The sequence below is a fragment of the Humulus lupulus genome, chromosome 2 (assembly GCF_963169125.1).
Source record: "Humulus lupulus chromosome 2, drHumLupu1.1, whole genome shotgun sequence".
NCBI classification, from domain to species: Eukaryota; Viridiplantae; Streptophyta; class Magnoliopsida; order Rosales; family Cannabaceae; genus Humulus; species Humulus lupulus.
The window spans coordinates 58,124,435-58,147,536 of record NC_084794.1 but is presented as its reverse complement, the minus strand read 5'-3'; the positions used below and the strand labels follow the sequence as shown (position 1 = coordinate 58,147,536).

Sequence of the window (23,102 nt, the reverse complement as noted above, 5' to 3'; positions counted from 1 at the left end):
AGTTACATTATAATATACTAGATACAAGCAACGTGTAATATACACGTTTGCTTAGTTTTATTTATAGAATTTATTAATTATTTTTATTAAATTTATATTAATGTTATATAAATTTCAAATAAATATCATATTTTAATTAAATAATTTATTTATTTTTATTTAAGTTTATGTTTGTTCTAATTTTTGAATTTAGGAGTAATAATTATCACTACAAGAAAAAATGCTTTCAATAACACCAAAAATGTGTTATCAAAACCTACGATAACACTTTCTGATGTGTTAAGATAAACTATGTTATCGTAGGTCAGGGTACTTTACATAACACTTTATCAGTGTTATACAGATGTGTTATTGTACTGTCAACGATAACACAATTTCTGTGTTATTTTAATATATAGATAAGTGTTGAATTATGTTATTTATAGTCGATACCATAACACTTTTTTTGTGTTATACTACACTTTAGTATAACACTTTTTTTGTGTTATACTACACTCTAGCATAACACTTTTTTTGTGTTATACTACACTTTACTATAACACATTTTTTGTGTTATACTATACTTTAGTATAACACATTTTTTGTGTTATACTACACTATAGTATAACACATTATTTGTGTTATATAATGAAGTTTGCATAACATAATTCTTTGCATAAAAAGTGTTATTGTAATATATATTATAACTCAATTTTCGTATTATTGTTATATTGAGATATATTTAAATTCTCATTATATATTTTATTTATATTACACTAATTTATTCTATTATATTTTAATTTTTTTTATATAATTAAAATTAGCTTTCTAATATATACTAGCATCAGCAAATGAACTTGATTTTCAAATAACAAAAAATAAGAACATTCTATATTGAATCAACAATCCACAATTTAGTTTAAAAAATTCAACACTGTCATCAATAGCAAAATATTCTTTAAGTATTCAAGAAGTCTAAAAGTTACTACTTTCAACACAAAGAAATAAACAATGTTACTACTTTCAAGGAGTCTTAAGTATCCTTTTATACTTCGCTTGTCATATCTGCAAAATAAACAAATAAATATTTTATTGTTATTATCTAGCATCACAAATTACTTCTAGAAAAATGCTATAGAAATTATATCCAAGAAAGGACACCACATACAAAATAATAGATTCACAACTACACCAAAGCAAACAAAGAAACCAAACAATAAATTATAAGACAATAGTAATATCTAATTTCAGCTCATTTGTTCTCCTAAATATGTGTATAAAAAGTATGTCAAGTGCATATAGTAACCAAAGCTTCACTCCAAAAAAAAGAAAGAAAGAGAGAAAAATTTCTAACCAATTTTGATACTTAGATAAGTTGAAATACAAAACTGTTATCTACTTTATGGTTTTTTCCAAAAACCTATTCGCATTATTTTAATATAGAAATATATTTGTAAGTTTGTAACAAGTTTTGAGCCTCTTTTCAGTATCGGTAGTTATTTCAATCTATCTGATGCTACTTTAGCATCCCTTAAAAGAGTTACCACCAAATCATTTTCTATCCCTTCGAAACATCAACTAGCTGCATAAGTGAATCCCATGCATCATAAGAAAGATGGGATCAAGGTTCACCAAGGCTAAGCAGAGTTTATGAAATTAAAAGAACTACCTCTCTTTAGTACCATGTATGACTCCAATGGAACAACAACCATCTCAACAATGAAAAATGTTTCTTCTTTCAAACAGAGCTGTTACATTTACCTCACATGATTAGCAATCAACACAGGATCAAGGTCGTAGCGAACATCTTTTAAGTCAGGCGACCACCTTGCAGTTAAGACCCCAGTGACTATAACGTCATCTGTAAAGCAAGAATGCTGGGGACGGCCAACAGATAATTAGTGGTAAGAACAGGTTGCATTCCTGCTGGGTTGAAATTAAAAGGAATATAAGGCTCCACTTCAGTGACTAGAGAGTCATCTCTGTGAGCAAAATAAAGTCAGTAAGCTCCACCACCAACATGCAACAACATATAACAGAGCTTTAACAAGGCCAATTAACCATTAAATCTCAAAAATATTTCATAAGGTCGTACATTCAAATAAGATCTACTTAATCTGTGGTGAGCTCTATATTTAAGTGTACACATCTAAGAGTAATTCAATAAAACAAGCAATAACTTTAGACAATACAAATCAACTTAATCAAAAAAGTAAGAGGAACCAGAATAGTATTAAAGAAATACAAAAGCCATCCAAAATATTAATGTGCTTACTTAAATAATGTTTATTTTTGATAGTCATGGTTAGTGTTGTTTAATGATCTTGGTTCAACTCTTCATAACATAGTACACAGCGAGCTCGCTGAGAATAGTACACAGTGGACACTTGGCCCAAATTATCTTGGGCCACTAGCCCAACTCAAGCACAAAATTTAAGAATATTAAATTTAAGAAACAAGCCATAAAATGAAATGCAAAAGCTAAAAATCAAGTATTTAAGCATGATGAATATAGTGTTTGCAGCAAGAGAATTCAGGGAAAAGCTACTTAAATCTTGAAATAAAAGGTATAATAGTGAAAGTAGGAAGTAAAAAAGAGTGGCAAAAACCTCTGAGGTCTGGGAATCGACTCTTCTTGGCAGCTGATAAGACATCTGAGGTAATATTACCCACACTACTAGAAGAAGAATCAAGTTCTGCATTTATGTACTGGAAAACTAATTAACACCTGACCTCCCTAGATATATAATCATCTATATATAAGAAATGGTTATAAACTCAGATTTGTTCTTACAATCGATGGCCCTTTATAACTTTATTTATCATAGATCTATGACTCGAACCAAAAGTAAATGGAATGTTCAGAAATCTCAGCCAATATATAAATATATATACAAAAAGTGAGTTCTATAGCAAATGGAAAGTTCAGAATTCTCAGCCAATTTTCTATCATCATCCAAAAACAGAAAACTCAGAACTAAGACAAAAACATAGGCAAATGCTAAATCTATATTATATACAAAATTTGAGTTCTAAAGGAAAAGAAGCTTATTTACTTACTTGAAATGAACAAAAAGTTCTAAGCTTTCTTCTTCAACTTCTGGGGCCAAGGCTAAGCTTGGGTGCCAGCCATGGACTTCATCTGATAATCAATGCAATGAAACAACCAACAAATTAAAACTAACCCATATAATATTGACTAAAAAGAAGACCAAAAAATACTCAATATAAATAGAACCCCTGTAGAAAAACAGTCACAAACAAGATAAATAAAGCATCCAAATATCACAATTTGTTCAAAACAGAGGCGATACCATCCTTTTTAGATCCACAACAATAAATATATATTTATAAACATCAATTTTATATATATATTATATACTAAAGGTACTTAATGCTTAATAAAAAAATTTAATATTCATTTTCTTAATCTATTATATACATAAAACACTTAATTCCAACTTAGAGAATCTAATTCTAACTCATCATAATTTATATATATATATATAATTATTTTTGTTTGAAGAGATTAATCCATCAAATTTTAAATTTTACAACAAAGAAATATCAGAGAAACAATAAGGTGTTAAACAAAAAAAATCGTTACATAAAAATTATAGACAGTGTAAAGAGAAACTTTTCTAAAAAGTTGTGTACTGTTATGAAATACCTTGTTTAATTTGTAGAGATTTTCATAACAGTAATACAAATAGTAAGAAAAGGGGAAAAACTAAATAGGCTTATCATAAAGAGAAGAGGCCAAAACTGAATAAAGTATTAACAGAACTATTAGCATCCATAAAAACTACTTCAACAAAAAACAACATGGACAAAGTTATCAATTCAACTCTCCCACATCACATATTATATTGATTTTCTTTCCCTTATAGTAAAAATTGTGGTGCCACACTAGATCATATTGCATAGACTAACAAAAATAAAAGAAACTAAGGTAGCTCTACTTAAGATTGTGTCTCCTACTAATTAGCTCAGTATGCAAACTAGCAACAGAAAATGCAAGTCAGGGCCTAAATTTGTGTAAAGCCTTTCCTTTGATGTATACTATACTATGAGCATATAAAAATTTAAGTGCTAACAATTATCAGAAGAATATAAAAGATGAAAGATCAAATTTTATTACGGGAAGCAAGAACATCCCAAAAAAATGGGGAAGAGAAAGAAAACGAGTAAAAGCAAGTACTACAACAAACTGTATTATCATTGGCAAGAAGGTGAACAATATGTTTGCGCTGATTAGAAACATTGTCTTTCTGCACAACAAACTTCAAACATTAGGATTAAGAAGCATTTGTCTCTCACAATAATGAGTTTGATTTTAGAGTTCGTAAACAACAAAGCATTAGTCCTGTATTATGATATAAAGACAAATACCATAATCCAAAATTTATGAGCCAAGCAATTTTTCCCACCTACTCACTTCATGAGAATCTTAAAATGGATAATCATTTGAAGAAACAAAGGCAAAACAAGAATAAACTCTGTGATAATGGACTATTCCGCACCCCTTGCATTCATTGATCATATTAATACAAGCAATTTTTGTTTCAAAAGAGAAATAAGAATCAACTCATTTCCCCTAAAGTACAATATTTTTAACAAATGATGAGGTTCTTATGAAGAAAAATAACACAATCAGAATGTTTAAGCATATATATCAGAACGTGTATGAATGCATATATCAATGTTCATCAATGTGAAAAACATATAGAAGGATTCGGACATTTCCTCCCCATATAAATAAAGCAAGAACAACTAAACAATAAATTTTTCAGAGGAAAAAATATAACAGTGTCTGAACTACCTGCCTGAAACTCATAGCAACCACATGCAACTTATAGCACAAATAAAAGAAAATACACTAAATCCAAATCCAATATACCACTTGATCTAGACGTACAAACCTGAAATCCAAAAATGTAGTGCAGAAAATCAAGGACATCAGCTTTTCTTGTAGCAGGGATGGGAAAATCCTCGGGCAATTTTGGCAGTCCCCTATACTTTAACACTGAGATTGCTGCTTGAACCTGTTCATAAATTTCTTGTTCTATTCATAAATTTTTTATTCCAAAAGGTGGTACAAACAACAAAATTTTGGACTTGAAACATAAACTGTTAAACTAATTACCTCGGGGAAAAACCCAATATGATTTGTTGGGCTAGGAGCATCAAGTGGAATAATATTATAAGCAATTAAGTCATCCGTCATAGCTGCATCAGTTTCCATCACACGTCTCAGCTGCATAAAACAAACCAATTGAGAGATGCAAGATTAAATAGAATGTGTCCCATTTATGTTAGTTTCAACTTTCAATGAAGAAGCTCAAGTAGAAACATATCCCTCCTTTGTAGATACATATCATGCAATTTTTTTCCAAATATTTAGTCACTAATTCTTCACATGAATTTTTTTTAGGGGCTCAACATAAATGCTTCACAAGATTTTGGATGTTAAAAAATAGTGATAGTAAATCATTACGACTGATCACAAAGTCATACAACTAACCTCATCAGGAATTTCCTCAGTCAGCTGCTGAAGGACTGTGCCTAGAACTTTTAAAGTAGCAAAAACTCTTTTCCTCTTAACTGTCTTTCTCTCCAACCTGGAAAAAGTAATCAATAAATAGATCAATATGATGGCCATGAAAGAAAAACTGAGAAAATACCTTTAACACCAAAGATAAAGGGTTGGCCAAAAAAACAGAGGAATATACAAATCAAACTTTTCCTAATAGTTAAAGGAAGGTTTTCAAATTAATAATAAACCAAGGGACAAAAATAAACAAAAGGAGAAAATTGAAAGTCACATTCACATAATTATGTTTTTCTCCTTATAGGTAGATTAGAAAATAAAACTACAGTATTAGCATAAACAGAACAAAAGCAAATAAATAAAAGTGCCATCTATTTGAGTTCAAATGGGTGAAATACTTACTCGCCCAAGTCTCCACTGAAAGCCCCAGTCTCCCTTAAATTCAACTCTTCTTCTCGTTTCCACGTCATTCCGCTCTCGATAGAGTTTGTAGAAATCTTGCAAAAGAGCAATGTCTTGGCTTCTATCTATAACTCCTCCATCCTTTTTTTGCAAGTTTTTGCTAAAATTTTGAAAACAAGAAAAAGTAAATATATGGCAAATATAATATTATTGTCGAAGTGTATAGAATGCAAAAAAAAAACAGACTAAAATCTGGAAGTCAAGTTTATCCATTTCAAACCAAGCACACACCTTAATGAAAGACATCAATCCAGTTTTAAATTGTAGAACTCCTCTTCCTTCACTGTCAGGATCCATATTTTGAGCCAAAGAATAAGCATGTTCACACACTGTAGGTATACAAAAAAAACCAAGATATTCACAATGCTGTAAACTGACAAAATTGAGCTTAATAAGTACTCAGTTCAGTTTCTTAACAACTCAATATGATAGAAAACCATGACAGTATATAAATGAGTTCCAAATTGTACAGCCATGAAGAAAACTATATAAAGTATACATAATAGAAAGAATGAAAAAAAGTTTGAATTTTTGAATTAAAGTGTAACATTAATATTACCAAGGAAATTTTAAGCTATGACTATATTGATTTATCTATGATCAAACATAGCTATATTATATTCTCTATGGAATAGTCTATCTAAAACATCTATACACTATATTATGTTTCTAAGGCATTTTACCAAACATATGGAGTGCAGTTTTTTTTATTTTCTTAATCCATGAGCATTGTTACATAAAACTTAATCTTTAATTTCAAAAAGTTTCAATCTAAAATGAGCAATAGTCAGCTAAAAATCCAATCTCACAGTCAAATTTTATAGTAAGAGCCCAAAGAAATTACTTCTTCAACATATTGGATTAAGTTTGTATTTACGCATCTAGAAATTGAATGAAGGCATAACAGAATAGTACTCACTTTTGTTGCATAGCCCCAAAAATCTCATATGGCAATTAAAAGTCAACAATTTGGTCCCTTTGTTTCCAAGTTGTAAACCTTCTAAACTCTCCATAATTGCCATCATTTGCAAGCCACATTTTTTCAAACATTCCCATCGACAGCAACAAAATTCTCATTGATATAGTTGAACTCAATTAAACTTTCTTTTATATATAAATATATATTTATACATATATACATTTATATACTAGGGGAAAAGAGCATTATTGATATTATTTTATATGCCCAAAACAATTAGGTCTTATAGCAAAATAATTCTCTAAGAGAGAAATTAGATATTTAGAAAACAAACCTCATTTTCTCGAAAATGCATATCTTGAGCACCCATATAGTTGCATAATATTGATTCTTTACATCCATCTGAATATCCAAACAAGCCATAAATCACCACCCTAGAAATAGAAATAATTTTTACATTAAAAACAAAATTTCATCATTGATATATTGACCCAGCAATTTTTTTAATAATTTTTTTTATGGATGCAAGTGGTCTAGGCTCTAGACCCCATATAATTACCAGCAGAATAACGTAAAGCTATTTAACACTATCAATCTAAGCACTTAAGATATTACATCATAAAGATAGACATATACATAGAACACTTGCTAATTATTAATTGTTGCTTATATATATATATACATAATAGATTTAAAAGAAAGTACAAGAACAAATGGATACCTGGTAGCGATAGGCACAAAAAAATTCTAATCCCATTTAGTCCTTCAAAGGACCCAAAATGATTTTTTTATATATTAAACAGAAGGCTATTAATGTCCAATTTCTGGTTTGCAATCCCAGATTTACGAACCTCAAGGATAATCGTGGAAATTGCCATTTGGAAGCCACAAATAATAATAATAATAATAATTAGAGAAGAGGAAGATGATATAGTGACCTTAAAATCTTTGCTGGCGATGAAGAAACTTCTGGAACAGAGATTTTGAAGAGGACTAACCCCTCTCCATTATGAAGAAATAAACCTTTATGGTAGCCCTAGCCATGGCTAAGAGGAGGCACTGGAGCAAAAAAAATTTAGTGAAAGAAAAGAAGAATGGCTATGACTATCTGTGTAGCATCAGTGGGAAACGATACAGAGGATAGAACAAGCCATCCATGGGGAAAAGACAGAAGAGAGAATGATTAGGGTTGTCTTTGTGTGGTAAATGATAGAAATAGAAATTGGGGAATAGAGAGTTAGTGAAATATTAAAAATTTCTGCTTATTTTCTCATTTCCCGACCGAGAGTGATAGGTCTACGGGAAACCGAGAGAGATAGACCACGAACGGACCAGGAACGGAAAGACGATGAACGATTGAAGATTGAAGGGACCGAGAGACCAGGAAGGGGAAGACCGAAGAATGATTGAGGAAATGGGTATAGGGGAAATGGGTACACGGGTTGAAAAATGTTAAGTCAAAAAATGTTAAATCATTTGGCGGTACCTTATTTTAAGTTGCCGCCTGAAATTTTTTTCACTTACAATAACTCTTTTTAAATTCTATTATAATCATGTGTTATGGTAATGGGTGTTTGGTGTAGTGTATATATTATATGTTTAATGTAATATTAAATATTATACATGTATTTTAAATTTAAGTTTTTTGCTAGTTTTAAAAAAAAATCAATTTGTTACTAATTAACAGTAGATTATATTATATATTTAATATGATATTATTCTAATAAGTGAGTTTAAGTTTAATTAAATTTTATTTAAGTTTTTAAAATAATGTTATTGTTTTTAAATAATTATCATTGTAAAATATCTCAAAAATATTCTATTTTAATTTGTTTAATTATTTATTATTTTAAAATAATTATCATTGTAAAATATCTCAAAAATATCTTTTTTTAATTTTTTAATTGTTTATTTTATTTAAGTTTAAGCATTTACAAACTACCGTTAGATATAAGAATATTCTGTTAAATATAAGAATATTCCGTTAAAGTTAACATTAAAAAAATAAAAAATCGTTAAAACCAATCATTTATGTTATCTACACACTTATTATACATACTAGATATATACTTATATATATACATATATATATATACTTATATATACATATATATATATATACTTATATATATTTTGAATCATGGCTGATGAAGTCACGCCCACACTACCGGCTCCATCTCCATCTCCGGCGAAACTTGATCCCAGTTCGCCATTCTATCTCGGCTCGCAAGATCGGCCAAGTGATTTCATTACTCCCACACATCTGAAGCTTGACAACTTTGATGATTGGTCTCATGCTATTCGTGTAGCTCTTTCCTCACGCCGCAAATTCGGCTTTCTGGACGGGACCATCACTGAAATCGTCCCTCCTTGTACGCAAGATGATTGGGTCACCATCCACTGCATGCTTGTATCATGGCTCACGAATACCATTGATGCCGAGGTACGTTCTATGCTATCAAATTATGATAATGCCAAAATCTTATGGGACGACTTGCATGAACGATTTTCCGTCGTGAATGGTCTGCGTATTCATCAACTGAAAGGAGATATTAATCGGTGTGAGCAAAGTAAAACTATGCCTGTTGCTGTTTATTTTAGTAAGTTGAATGTTTTATGGGATGAGCTAGATAAACATGAGCCTTTGATTTCTTGCCAGTGTGGTAAATGTACTTGTCAGGTTGGTAAGCAACATGAAACACGACGCGCAAATGATAGGCTGCACCAATTTTTTCTTGGCTTGTGTTCTGAGTATTATGCCCAATTGCGATCGACTCTTTTGTCGCAAGATCCTCTACCTTCACTGAATCGGGCATTCCAACAAATTGCTCAAGATGAGCGGGTTCGAGGGATAACGCATATCACCGAAGAGAAGCCCGATGTGGTCAGTTTTGCGGTGCGCATGGACAATAAATCAAAATAGCGTATGGACAAGGCAGAGAAGGCGGTCTTGATATGTTCTCACTGCCACAAATCGGGTCATGACATCGCTACATGTTTTGATCTCCATGGTACTCCCGATTGGCACTTGGAAAAATATGGCAATAATAAGGGCAAACCAAATGTTCCCTCAACAAAGCTCTCGGCTGGCCTTGGCCGTAACGGAGTGCGTGCTAACGCCACCAACCCAGTCAATACTCATGGTTCACCTTTTGCGGATTCGACCACTGCTCCTACTGTGCAACCCCTACCGGGCTTTACTACCGAACAATGGGCTACGTTAACTGCTGCATTTGGAACCCCATCTCCCTCTTCTCACCGACTGCATGGTAAGTTGGGAATGGATGCCTGGATAATAGATACATTATGTTCCCATCATGTTACTGGTGACGAATCTTGTTTATTAGATATTAAAGTTGTTTCGCCTTGTCCCGTGGGTCTTCCTGATGGTCAATCGGTGGTTGCTACTAAGGAGGGTGCCGTGCAAATAACAGACAAAATCATACTCCAACATGTTCTCTTTGTACCTCAATTAACATGCAATTTAATTTTGGTTTCACAGCTAAATGATGATCTAAATTGTTTTGTCCAATTTCATTCTAATGTATGTGTTATACAGGACCTACTTTCGAGGGAGGTGATTGGCACGGGTGAACGACGAGATGGACTTTACTACCTACGATAGGGATTAAAGGTGCAAGCAGTTTCGGTTGATAGTTCAAAGTCTTTAGAACTATGGCATAGTCGAATGGGTCATCCTTCCGAGAAAATAGTGAAGTTGCTTCCTTTTTTAAATAATTCTAAGGGTTCTTTGACAAAAGGATGTGAAGTTTGTCATCGTGCTAAGCATTCTAGAGATAGTTTTCCTTTAAGTGCAAATAAATCAACTCGAATTTTTGAGTTAGTGCATTGTGATTTGTGGGGTCCGTATGATGAAACTTCTTCTTGTGGTGCCCGTTATTTTTTAACTTTAATAGATGATTATTCGCGTGCTGTGTGGGTTTATTTATTAATTGATTAAAGAGAAGTTTTTACAATGTTTATGTCCTTTATTGCCATGATTGAACGTCAATTTTCTCAAAAGTTTAAACTTGTACGTAGTGACAATGGAACAGAGTTTAATTGCATGAAGGATTATTTTGTGGCCAATGGAATTTTATTTCAAACTTCTTGTGTGGGTACTCCTCAACAAAATAGAAGAGTTGAAAGGAAACATAAACATATTTTGAATGTCGCTTGTGCATTGAGATTTCAAGGAGGCTTGCCAATCTACTTTTGGGGAGAATGTGTTTTGGCCGCTGCCCACCTCATAAATTGAACTCCGTCTAGTTTTCTCTTCAACAAAACTCCATATGAAATGTTATTTGGTTGTGAGCCTTCTTTTCGTGAATTGCGAATTGTTGGGTGTTTAGCTTATGCCCATTGTTGACCATCTTTTTAGACAACGACGTGAGAACGTCAATAACGACAAGCCTTCAAGAGAAATAAAAACGACATAGATGGTTTAATAAAGAAAATAAAGAACACAGGAGATTTTTATAGTGGTTCAGCCCCGATTGTCGGTAATAGCCTAATCCACTTAGAGTTGTGATTTATAAATCTATACTCAAGATCAGATGGACTGAGCCAACTGAGTTTCTTCAGTACAGATTGTGAAAATACAAGAATTCTCTCTAACTTCAGCACTTTCTCTCTCTAGAATAGACATACCCAATTTTCTCTCTCTAGAAAGAAGAAGCAGAAGAAGACCCTCTCTCATCCCATAAACTCTCTATTTATAGGCCTGGGATCCTCAACTGATATCCCCTTATGATAGGGATATTTTATTATATTTATTACATTTATTACATTTAAACATTCAAAATTTGAAATGTAACAAACCCCCCATTTGTGGGAAGAATGAGAGATTCCCGCGTATGTTGTTGAAGCTGTCTCTGGGAATCTTGACTTAGTAGTTGATCCACCTCCTACTGACCACTCATGCAAGTGTTGGTCGAATGTGCATGGTGGTAGGACATGTTTTCGTGGGTTGAACGTGCATGGTGGTAGGACATGCACTTCTCTCCTCTAACATGGCACTCTCCTCTAGCATGCCATGTTCCTCCTTGAACCAATCTCCTTGGCTTCTCCTCGGACCAAGGTGGTCCGAGGCAACCTCCTTGGCACCTCACCTTGGACAATATTGAGGCAACCTCCTCCATAACATCTCACCTTGGACAAGATCAAGGCATTCTCCTTTAGCACCTCCCAAACATGTCCGATCGAACATTGTATAGGCTCTGCTTATCAAAATCTAAGTCTCCTTCCTCTTGCAAGAGACTCCTCCTCCTTAGCTACTTACCTTGGACACGTTCGAGCCAACACTTAGGAAACCTTGGGAGGCTTGCCTCCTACACACCCTTGGGGTCTCTTAGGACCACATCCTCCTTGGGGTCTCCTAAGACCACTTTCTCCTTGGGGTCTCCTAATACCAATCCCTTGGGGTCTCCTGGGACCACATCCTCCTTGGGGTCTCCTAGGACCACTCCCCTTGGCTCTCCTAGAATGCATTCTCCTTAGCCTCCTAGGATGCATTCTCTAATTTTTGGGTATAACACCCATAATCAACGAGTTAAAGGTGACAAATTTGCTAGTCGAACTCGTAAATGTGTTTTTGTGGGTTATCCGTTTGGTAAGAAGGGATGGAATTTATTTGATCTTGAGAAAAAGGAGTTCTTTGTGTCGAGGGATGTGAATTTCTATGAGAATGTTTTTCCCTATTTGAATATTAAAGTCATAACTCCTACCCTTGACAATACTGTTACTTATAATGAAGAGGTCTTTGAAGAGTTTCTTGATGATAAGGGAGATCCTAGAACGATGCACGAGGACACCATTGTGGCTCCTCCACTAGTCTCGCCAACAATTAATGACACGCCTAGTCAAGCTGTGATGCAACCCTCGACTTCAATGTCTAGTCAAAATGCTCAGGATATGCCGCCTACAGCCGCTTCATCCACGAGTGTCGAGGGGGTGGGTAATACTCCTGACGACTCGCAAAGGGAAAATTTGGGCTGCGGGTTCAGAGAAAAGGTGCCTTCGGTAAAATTGCGAGACTATGTGACCCATACAGTGATCAAGAAAAGTCCATCTCTCGCTACACCGAATCCACAATATTACACTCCCTCATGTATGCCTTTTCCTATAGCACACTATGTTAGTTGTGACCAATATACTGTGAAACACCATAATTTTCTTGCCGCTGTTACTGCAGGAGTTGAGCCACAGTCTTATAAGGAGGCTGAACAAGATATCAGATGGTGTACTGCTATGCAAAAATAGATTCATGCTTTAGAAGATAATGGCACTTGGACTATGGAAAGATTACCTCCTGGAAAGAAAGCTCTAGGAAGTAAATGGGTGTACAAAATTAAATACAATTCTGATGGTAGTGTTGAGAGGTTAAAGGCCAGATTAGTTCTTTTTGGTAATCATCAAGTTGAAGGAATTGATTACAATGAGACATTTGCCCCAGTTGCGAAAATGGTGACTGTTCGTGCTTTCTTGGCTGTTGCAGTGTCAAAGAATTGGGAGTTACATCAAATGGATGTTCACAATGCCTTCCTTCACGACGATTTAGATGAGGAGGTGTATATGAAGCTCCCTCCAGGTTTTGGCGCTACTGATTCTGATTTGGTTTGTCGATTGCGTAAATCTCTATATGGTCTGAGACAGGCACCCCGATGTTGGTTTGCAAAGCTTGTGACAGCTTTGAAGGGGTATAGTTTTCTTCAATCCTACTCTGATTATTCCCTCTTTACTTACACTAAAAGGGATGTACAGATTAATGTCCTAGTCTATGTTGATGATTTGATAATATCTGGTAATGATTCTGCTGCGCTTACCGCCTTTAAAGCCTATTTGAGTAAATGTTTTCATATGAAGGACCTTGGTGTGCTTAAATATTTTCTTGGTCTTGAGGTGGCTAGAAGTTCTTCAAGGTTGTTCTTATGTCAAAGAAAATATGTTATTGATATCATCTCGAAAACAGGCTTATTGGGATCGAAGCCAGTTTCTTTCCCAATTGAACAAAATCATCAGCTGGCTCGTGCCACGGGGTCTTTTCTTGCGGATCTTGAGCCTTATCGACGTTTTCTTGGATGTCTTATCTATTTGCTGGTTACTCACCCTGACTTAGCCTACTCAGTTCATGTTTTATCGCAATTCATGCAGGAACCGAGACAGGAACACTGGGATGCTGCTTTACGGGTTGTTCCCTACTTAAAGAAATCGACGGGTCAAGGAATTTTATTGCGTTCAGACAGTGAGTTGTCTTTGACAGGTTGGTGTGACTCGGATTGGGCTGCTTGTCCTCTAACTAGGCGGTCTCTATCTGGTTGGTTTGTTTTTTTGGGACATTCACCAATTTCATAGAAAACTAAGAAGCAACATACTGTCGCTCGGTCTTTTGCAGAGGCTGAATATCGTTCTATGGCTTCTATTACTTGTGAATTGAAATGGTTGAAAGGTCTACTTCTAAGTTTGGGAGTTCATCATCCCAAGGCGATTTCTCTTTTCTATGATAGTCAGTCTACCTTGCATATAGCACAAAATCCAGTATTTCATGAATGCACAAAACACATCGAGGTTGATTGTCATTTCATACGAGATGCTATCCAAGATGGTGTCATTGCTCCAACTTATGTGTCGACGACAGTCCAATTGGCAGATATTTTTACCAAGGCTTTGGGAAAGAAGCAATTTGATTTTCTTCTAGACAAGTTGGGCATTTTAGACTTGCATGCTCCAACTTGAGGGGGGGGGGGGGGGGGGGGTGATACATTATACATTATTATTATGTGTGTGAATACGTTATAATATGTGTGGTTATTATTCTCATCAATTCTATTAAGTATTTCCTAAACTATTGTCGTGGATTATGCAACAGTTTTTGGTCAGTTATTGTATTTTCTTTTGTATATATATCTTTCTTTTTGATTGAATAAAGAACATATATACGATTACCCTAAACTTTACACCTTTCTTCTTCATTGTTTTACGTTTTGTAAAATGCAATTAACAATATCCTCTGCATTATAAACTTGATCGCTTGTGCAAATTTGTTATTTTTGTTGTTTATAATAGTTTCTCGTATATCTTAATTGTCTTAAATAGATGAAGAGAGAAGTGCATCCATTCAAATTTCATCATCAAATCCTTGTCCTATGTATATATGTAAATATACAATTAATCTTAGTTGGGCAAGCAAAGCAAACAAAACCTAAATATGAAAGAATTGAGAGAGAAAATGAAAAAAATGACTAACCTTCAAGTCTAATAATTATAATAATATTTAATACATATATTAATATAAATTTGAATATTATAAAATGTGATTACAATAATAATAATATATAATACATAATACATAATCTTATTAAAAGAAATTAACATTTATGTTTTGAAAAGTATATCATGTATATACATATTTAAAAAAAATCATAAATAATGTTTTGGTTTACTTTTTCATTTGATATGTTTATGTTATTTTTTTATATATAATATTAGAAAACATAACTGCGTTTTGTGCAATTTGTTATAATTATTATAAATATATATTTAAATATTTTTATTGGGAGATTGGGTGGAAGGGATTCATTTTCACCATACCTGTACAACATGCTCTTTATATGGACATGTGAGGGCGTCTTGACCACAATTTTTTTTATGATGGTGCTCATTGTATAGCAAACCTCCTATATAATTTTCAAGAAATTCTAAATATAGTTAAAGTGTTGAAAACAAAGTTAAAAAAACTTGTTGTACATGTGCTTTTATTTAATATTATTATTGTCATTTTTATACGCTTTGCATGATTTTTTTATATATAAAAAATCTAAATATGTATAAGAAAATTTATGTTTTGTGTAATGGTTCTTTTGACCGATTACCCATTTGAACCCTTTAATTTTAAAAATTAACTTTTAGACCTCGTGTTTTGTCAAAATGTCAAAAATAGGAATAAATAGATCGATTATTTGAATACTATATTTTGGCTGATTGCTAGTTTTGACCATTTATTTTTAAAAATTAACTTTTAGACCATATATTTATTCAAAATGATAACATTTCTTTATAAGATGTAAATTATATACATAATAATATAATTTATGTTTTCTATAAGGGTTTATACCATTTTGAGCCTTGTATGTTAGTTGATCAACCGTTGGGGTCCTTTATTTTTTCAAATTAACTTGTGCACCTCAAGTTTTGCCAAAAGTTTCAAAATAGGAATAGATAGATCGATTATTTGAACACTATATTTTGGTCGATTACCCGTTTAGACCTTTTGTTTTTAAAAATTAACACTTGGACCATGTATTTATTCAAAAGGTTAAATTTTTTTTACAAAATATGATATAAATATATATAATTTATGCTTTTTATAAGGGTTTACACTTGGACCATTTTGAACATTGTATTTTAGCCAATTACCCGTTTGGACCCTTTATTTTTAAAAATTAATTTGTGGGCCTTGTATTTTGTCAAAATGTTAAAAATATGAATATATAGATAAATTATTTGAACCATGTGTATTTCAGTTGATTACCCGTTTTGATGATTTATTGTTAAAAACTAAAATTTAGATCCCATACATGTTTTGTCAAAAGGTTAAAAATATAAATATATAGATTATTATTAAAATGAAAAAGAAAAAATAGAATGAGTTTTTTTCCAAAATTGATTAATAGCCACAAATTAGAAAAGTAAAATGAAAAATGAGAAAAAAAAATGACATTTATTATTATATTTATATTTATAATTTAATAATTAAACAGTTGTCGTAATCAAATATCTAATCAAATTTGAATTCAAATTAAGTAAAGATATATTATTATTTTTATAATTAGATATTTTAGTTTTTATTATTTAATTATTAATTAATAATTATAAATTTGAAAAAGAAGAATTAAAAAATGTAAAAAATGAGAAAATAGAAAGAGTGATTTGGAGCAATTTAGAGTGTCGCATCACTTCATTGATGCTGTCCTTTATATAAATATATAGATTGTTTGTTTATTTGAAATTTATATGATAATGATACAAATTTAATAAAAATAATTAATAAATTCTTTAAATGAAACTAAGCAAACGTGCATTGCTCGTTGCTTGTATCTAGTATAAATATAAGTATCTATATTTATTATTATTATCACTATTGATGCGGTTTTTCGCTAACAATACTTTTAGAAATCTAATAAGGATATTAGTGCTTATTTGTAAACCGTCATGAACTTATATGAACAATTTCTCACACACACAATTTTGCGTGGTTCAGTGGTTAAAGTCCACCTAGTTCACGAGACAATATTATTACTCTCTCACAATTTCTACAGAGTTTTAGTATTACAAAAAGTAGTCCCCTTTCCTGTTCATTATCCCTGATATTTATAGTGGAATTTCCTGCACAGGTTTGGGTAACCGTGTGCATAAATATGGTAAAAATTTAATAAAGATAATTCTCATTTACATAGGGATATGATTGCCTAACAGAGTATACTCCTGTTATCTCAGACAATAAATGTGCAATACAGCCTGGACATTAATGAGCGTATAAAGTGCCTCCGAGTCTCTTGGGATCCTTCAGTGTGCATCATGACCAGGTTTCCACGAGCTGAACATCTTCATCAAGCTGGGGATCGAAGGGAATCCAAACCTTAGTTCGAATTAAGTTCAGAGTGCCTTAAAAGGGATCTGGCCACTAGATGTCTCGAACCAGACTGTCATCCTAAGAGGCGATCTGATAATTATCTGAATGTTGTACTGCAAAGCCCTAACTCGTGCTGCTCACATCATCATTAGCTAGATACTATACTCGCCTACTTTTTCCATATATTCATCTGTCGATTCCCATTTACACAGCGCTGACCGCATTTTCCATCACGACCAGATACAGAAATAAACATTCTCCAGATGCTGGTTTTGATAGTACGGGTTGTTCAGCCAGACGGGCTTTCAGATCATGAAATGCCTGTTCTTATTCTTTGGTCCACTCGAACTTCTTATTTCATTTAAGTAAGTTTTAAAATGGGAGACATTTGTCAGTGGATTTTGAAACGAAGCGGTTTAGAGTAGCCACATTTCCAATTGAACTTTGTAATTCCTTGCGTGACCTAGGCGAAGGCATTTCTAACAACGATCTGATTTTCTCTGGATTTGCCTCTATCCCCCTTGTGTTGACTATAAACTCCATAAAATTTCCTAATGAAACTCTGAAAGTGCACTTCTGAGGATTTAACTTCATGCCGTACCTCCTTAGTACGCCAAAACACTCTTCCAGGTCGCATAGATGGTTACTGACAGTCTTTGATTTAACGAGCATATCGTTGACATACACCTCTATGTTTTTCCCGATCTGGTTAGCAAACATTTTGTTGACTAATCGTTGGTACGTAGCACCAACATTCTTCAGCCCGAATGGTGTAACTTTGTAGAAGTATACATTATGCTCAGTGATGAAGCTGGTATGCTCTTGGTTTGCAGGGTTCATCACGATCTGGTTATATACAGAATATGCATCCATGAAAGACATGAGCTCGTGACTAGCAGTGACGACTACCAACTGGTCAATTCTAGGTAATGGGACACAGTCCTTAGGACATGCATTGTTGAGATCGAAGAAATCAATGCAAGTTCTCCACTCCCCGTTTGGCTTCAGGACCAAAACGTGGTTAGCAAACCGGATTGGGTATTTTTCCTCTCTGATAAATCCACATTTAAGTAGGCGAGTTACTTCCTCTTCTAATGCTTCCGACCGTACTCTCCCCAAAAGCCTTCATGTAGAGTCCAAGAACTTTACTTAGCTAGTTAGATAGTAGTATAATAGTAATAGTAGTATTATTGTTATGACTGTGGATTTTTGGTTCAGACCAGGATTTATTTGGACACTCATAGTAACACTTGTAGATTTTCTAAGTTTAACCTATAGTTTAAGAATATTAATTTTAACCTAAGGTTTGATTAATATGACTGATATTGAGGGTAATATTTATTATATTATAAGGTTTAGATAAGACCCAATAAGATAATAGCACATGTCATGTGTATGTTTAATAATGATTAAGTATTTTTGGGAATAAATCTATTAAGGTTTGAATACCCTAGGGTCAGTCAGCAGTTTTGAAAACGTTAGAAGGCTTAGTCAAGGCTGTTTACTCAATTCAAATTAAGCTAAAAATGTGTAATTTCGTGTTTAAATAATCAGCGTATGTCGATATATCGCAGCTACAGGGGGCGATATATTGCCTCTTTCAGTATATTTTGAAACATTTTGAAAATGTTCTCCATTCAAACCTTCAACCTCTTGATAAGTCCAGCATCTTTTTGAACGAGTCTTCAGCCTTTGCTGAACGATAATTCAAATGTTTTTCACTTAAAAAGCCATTATTTTTATTCAAGTTAAATGAAGATCTCTTCATTCCTAAACTCTATAAATAGGACCTAGTACCCAGCCATTTATTCATCTATTACTCTAAGTTCAGAGGCTGTAAGTTGCTAGGTTATTGTGAGAGTGTAAACACTTAGGTTGGGGATCATAAGCTTGATCACTATAAGCTTACCAAACACTTGGGAAGTAAGGTTCTTTTCACATTTCGGTTCAAGGTTTAGATTGGTCTTAGAAGTACTCAAGGTATCCCAAACTCTAGTCCATTTCTGTATTATTTTCTTTAAAGTTCTCATAGTCTTCTACTCATATTCTAACCTTATTCCTATTCTTGGTTAGGAAATCTAAGTTCTTGAGCACAAGGTTTTTGGTAAGTATATTTTGATAGTATAGTTCCTTCATCACTTTCATCCTTTTTCTTCAATATACTCACCCTATTATAAATGGTTTTTAGGAGTGTTCCAAGGTCCCAAATCAATTCTCTTATCCTGGTTATTTTGGTAAGGAAAATAGGATAGGATTTATATGTTATATGCTTTTATATGTTATCTTATGATTTTATGTTATGAAATATGTTATGTTAAGTATGTTTGTAGACTTGGGCATATGACCTATATAACTAACAAGCCCCAAATAGATTATGGGCATATGACTTGCTTAGCTAACAAGACCCCACTAATCTAATGGGCATATGACTTGTTTAGTTTATGGGACCCCAAGTAATAATGGCCATTATAGTATGTATGTGGCATAAGTGTTATAATATGTTTTGTGTTTCTTTATGAAATTTATGAATATGGTCTATGTGTTAGATTTTCCTTGCTGGGCATTAGGCTCACTCCTTTTATGTTTATATGTGCAGGAAAATAGCTTTAGTGGCGGGAAAGGTTCTTGGAAGCTTGGGGAATGTGTATTGAGGCGGAATGGATTCAAAGAGCCGAGAGTTCGATTCGAGGATGTAGTTTTTGTTTTATGGTTTTATGTGTATTTTTCCGCACTTATTTACGTAATCTCTTTTTAATTACCATTATGTTATGTTTTGTTTTTAAAACAATGGGATCCCATATCCTACTTGAGATTTTATGTAATTTTAACATTTGTTTTTACAAGTTATAATAAAGTTATGATCTTTTCACTTGTAAGTTTTGTTAAGGATTAGGGTCTATGTGTAGTTTTCATTAATGGTCAAAAGTCTAGAGTAGTTGGGTCATTACACTTCATTTTTGGGACTTTGCAGGCACATTCTTGTCCAAGTTCAAAGTATGCATTATTATACACGGACTGATTCCGACCATATCTTCCTGCGACCATGCGAAGGCGTCCAGGTTCTTCCTCAAGAATTCGACCAGCTCTTTCTTCCTTTTAGCTCCAAGTTTTTTCCCAGCTTTTACAACTCTTGAAGGAGTTTCTGGATCGATACTGATTTCCTGGAGCTCCTCCACAACTTTGAGCTCAGATCTATCTTCGCCTATTTGCGGGTCAATGTCGTCCTGTTGGATGACCTCATTATCTCATTCTCGAGGTTATTTCTATTGGGGTTTTATGCCCTAATTAAAACTCAATTTCTTTGTAATCTCATTTTATTATCAATAAAATAATAGAAATCACTTTTTGACTTGGTCAATCACTTTGCTCACATGTTTTATTTTCATGATTATTTGTTTAATATAAACTTCTATTAAATCCCGAGTATATAGCTAATCATATATATAGTGACGTAATCACAGTGGAATATAAATATGATTATATGTTCACATAAGTTAGTCATAAGATTAGTTAGTGCATAGGATTTACATTGACTTGCCATTCTACGATATGATCTACTTACACATTGTAGTGTTATGTTCTTTTCAGAACATTAGCAAAGTAGATAAGATCGGATGTATTTATTACATCGGACTGGAACGATATTGATAGTAGATAAGATAAGTAAACATACCGTTATTATTAATTCTAGTCATATCATATAGTTGACCATAGAGGTCAATTCAATCTCAATTCTGAGTGGTTTGTATTCTAACTGATTGTATTATTTGAGTTCTTTGACTTGTTCGTTACCAGCTTACCCTACGGACTAGCCCATACTTACATCTTGGGAACTCAGTAGTATAATTGAGTGAGAGTGTTAATCATAGATATGAACATATATAGCTTCTGATGAAGAAGTGAAACGATGGTGTCCTTTTAGTTTGGTTCAAAGTACTAAATGATAGAGATCTCATTTCAGTAATTAATATTAGTTTACTAAAATATCATTTACAAGGAACTAAGTGTTTTAAGGATAAAATACAATGAGGGGTAAAATAATATTTTAGTCTCATCTCATTGTAGACCGTCTATAGAGGATTGAGTAACAATTATGATTGTAACAATGGATAATTAATAATATATCTATATTTGTTATAGAGCGTTTTATGAATTCAAGAGTGCAATTCTGAGTCTTTAGTGGAGTCACGACGAATTAATAAGTTAGTAAATTTATTTGTTAGATTTATGATAACTTATTAGAGCTTGATTTCATAGGCCCATGGTCCCCACTGTACCTTGGATAAAATCATCTAGATAGTCTCAATTAATTATTTAATTATCAATTAGAATTATCAAAGTTGACCAGGTCAATTTTGGATAGTTTCACAGAGTTATGTAATTTAGAGAAGAAATTTGAAATTATGATAGATTTATTAATTAAGATAAATTGGTATCTAAATTAATAAATAAGTTTAAATCAAGGTTCAAATTATAAATAATTAATTTGATAAATGATTTAAATAATGATTTAATTAAATTAAACAATAGAAAATAATACATACCTTGATTTTACGTCCAATGGGCTTATAATTAAATAAGAAATTTCACCGGCCTAAAGCCCATAATAATTTTGACCTAGGGCTATTAATTGGCTATTATTTTATTGATTTTTTTAATTAAATAAGTTACCTAATTGAGTCTATAAAAGGAATGCTAAGAGAGAGTTGAAAACACAAGTTTAATCACTAGTTTTCTAATAGTTTTTAGCTACTCTCTACAACATAAGTCATTTTCTAAGCCTCATTGTTCTTTTCTCTTCTTCTGTCTGTATCTATCTCATGTGTTGAGAATTGACCATTTTAGTCTAGGTGATTCTAAGGATACTTTGGAAGGCTGTGAAGAAAATTGAAGATCGGTTCAGTTTCTTGGTAATACTCTGCGACAGAAAGGATACAAGGGTTAGAGAAAATGAAAGAAGGACTCTTTCATTCCGTTGCGTATAATGTAAGTATTTTTATCATTATTTCAGTTTGAATTCAATTTTAGAAATATGTTCTAGGTTTTCTTATATTAATTTGTTTAATATAAGATATACATAAAAATAAACAAGATCATGTATAAGAGTTTTCCCAACATTTTCGTCCCATGGGTAACTTCCATTACTCGGGACTACTCACCTTCTTCAGCTATGACCATTGTCTGCTGCTCGGGTTGTGATTTTCCCTTCATGGCTATGTTGTAGCATTCTCGGGTGGTGAGTTGGTCTCCTCTTACTGTGCATATCCCCGAAGCTGAGGAGAACTTCATTCCTAGGTGTCGGATCGAGGTAATGGCTTTAAAAACCATCAATGTGGGTCGTCCCAAAATCACGTTATACGCAGTCGGGCAATCGATTACAACGAACTCAAGTATTGTAGTAACAGTTCATCCATCATCCCCTGCCGTAACCACAACTTTGATTGTCCCTATGGTCATCGTCCCTTCACCTAAAAATTCGTACAATATCATTGAGGTCGCATTTAGATCGATTACGGATAATCCCATCTTTTCTAGGGTGGACCTGAAAAGCACATTTACTG

The 23,102-nt window shown here is 33.1% G+C and overlaps 1 protein-coding gene across 8 annotated transcripts; it reads right to left on the bottom strand.

The window, feature by feature from the left end:
• Positions 1-1,770: 1,770 nt before the first annotated feature.
• Positions 1,771-8,346, bottom strand: LOC133817866 (callose synthase 9-like). 8 transcript variants are annotated; one of them, XR_009885730.1, is made up of 9 exons: positions 7,850-8,341; positions 7,246-7,345; positions 6,224-6,321; positions 5,933-6,092; positions 5,504-5,600; positions 5,126-5,236; positions 4,902-5,024; positions 3,040-3,121; positions 1,771-1,961 (listed from the first exon to the last, which is right to left on the bottom strand). XR_009885730.1 is itself a non-coding variant. In XM_062250491.1 (8 exons), exons 4-8 carry the CDS (start codon positions 5,998-6,000, stop codon positions 3,092-3,094), a joined length of 429 nt encoding a protein of 142 aa, XP_062106475.1. In that variant the 5' UTR covers positions 6,001-6,092; positions 6,224-6,321; positions 7,246-7,345; positions 7,850-8,341; the 3' UTR covers positions 2,682-3,091. The 8 variants fall into 8 exon arrangements, 7 of the variants coding, with proteins under 7 accessions (XP_062106475.1, XP_062106469.1, XP_062106471.1 ...); XM_062250491.1 differs by lacking the exon at positions 1,771-1,961 and having other exon boundaries at positions 2,682-3,121; XM_062250485.1 differs by lacking the exons at positions 1,771-1,961; positions 3,040-3,121 and adding an exon at positions 3,509-4,250 and having other exon boundaries at positions 7,850-8,344.
• Positions 8,347-23,102: the final 14,756 nt, after the last annotated feature.

Coding starts and splice junctions, on each gene's coding strand:
- LOC133817866 (XM_062250488.1), bottom strand. CDS start 6,000: ATGACGTGGAAACGAGAAGAAGAGTTGAATTTAAGGGAGACTGGGGCT. Junction 5,237..5,503: donor CTGAGGAAATTCCTGATGAG/GTTAGTTGTATG, acceptor TGTTTTATGCAG/CTGAGACGTGTGATGGAAAC. Junction 5,025..5,125: donor ATATTGGGTTTTTCCCCGAG/GTAATTAGTTTA, acceptor ATTTATGAACAG/GTTCAAGCAGCAATCTCAGT.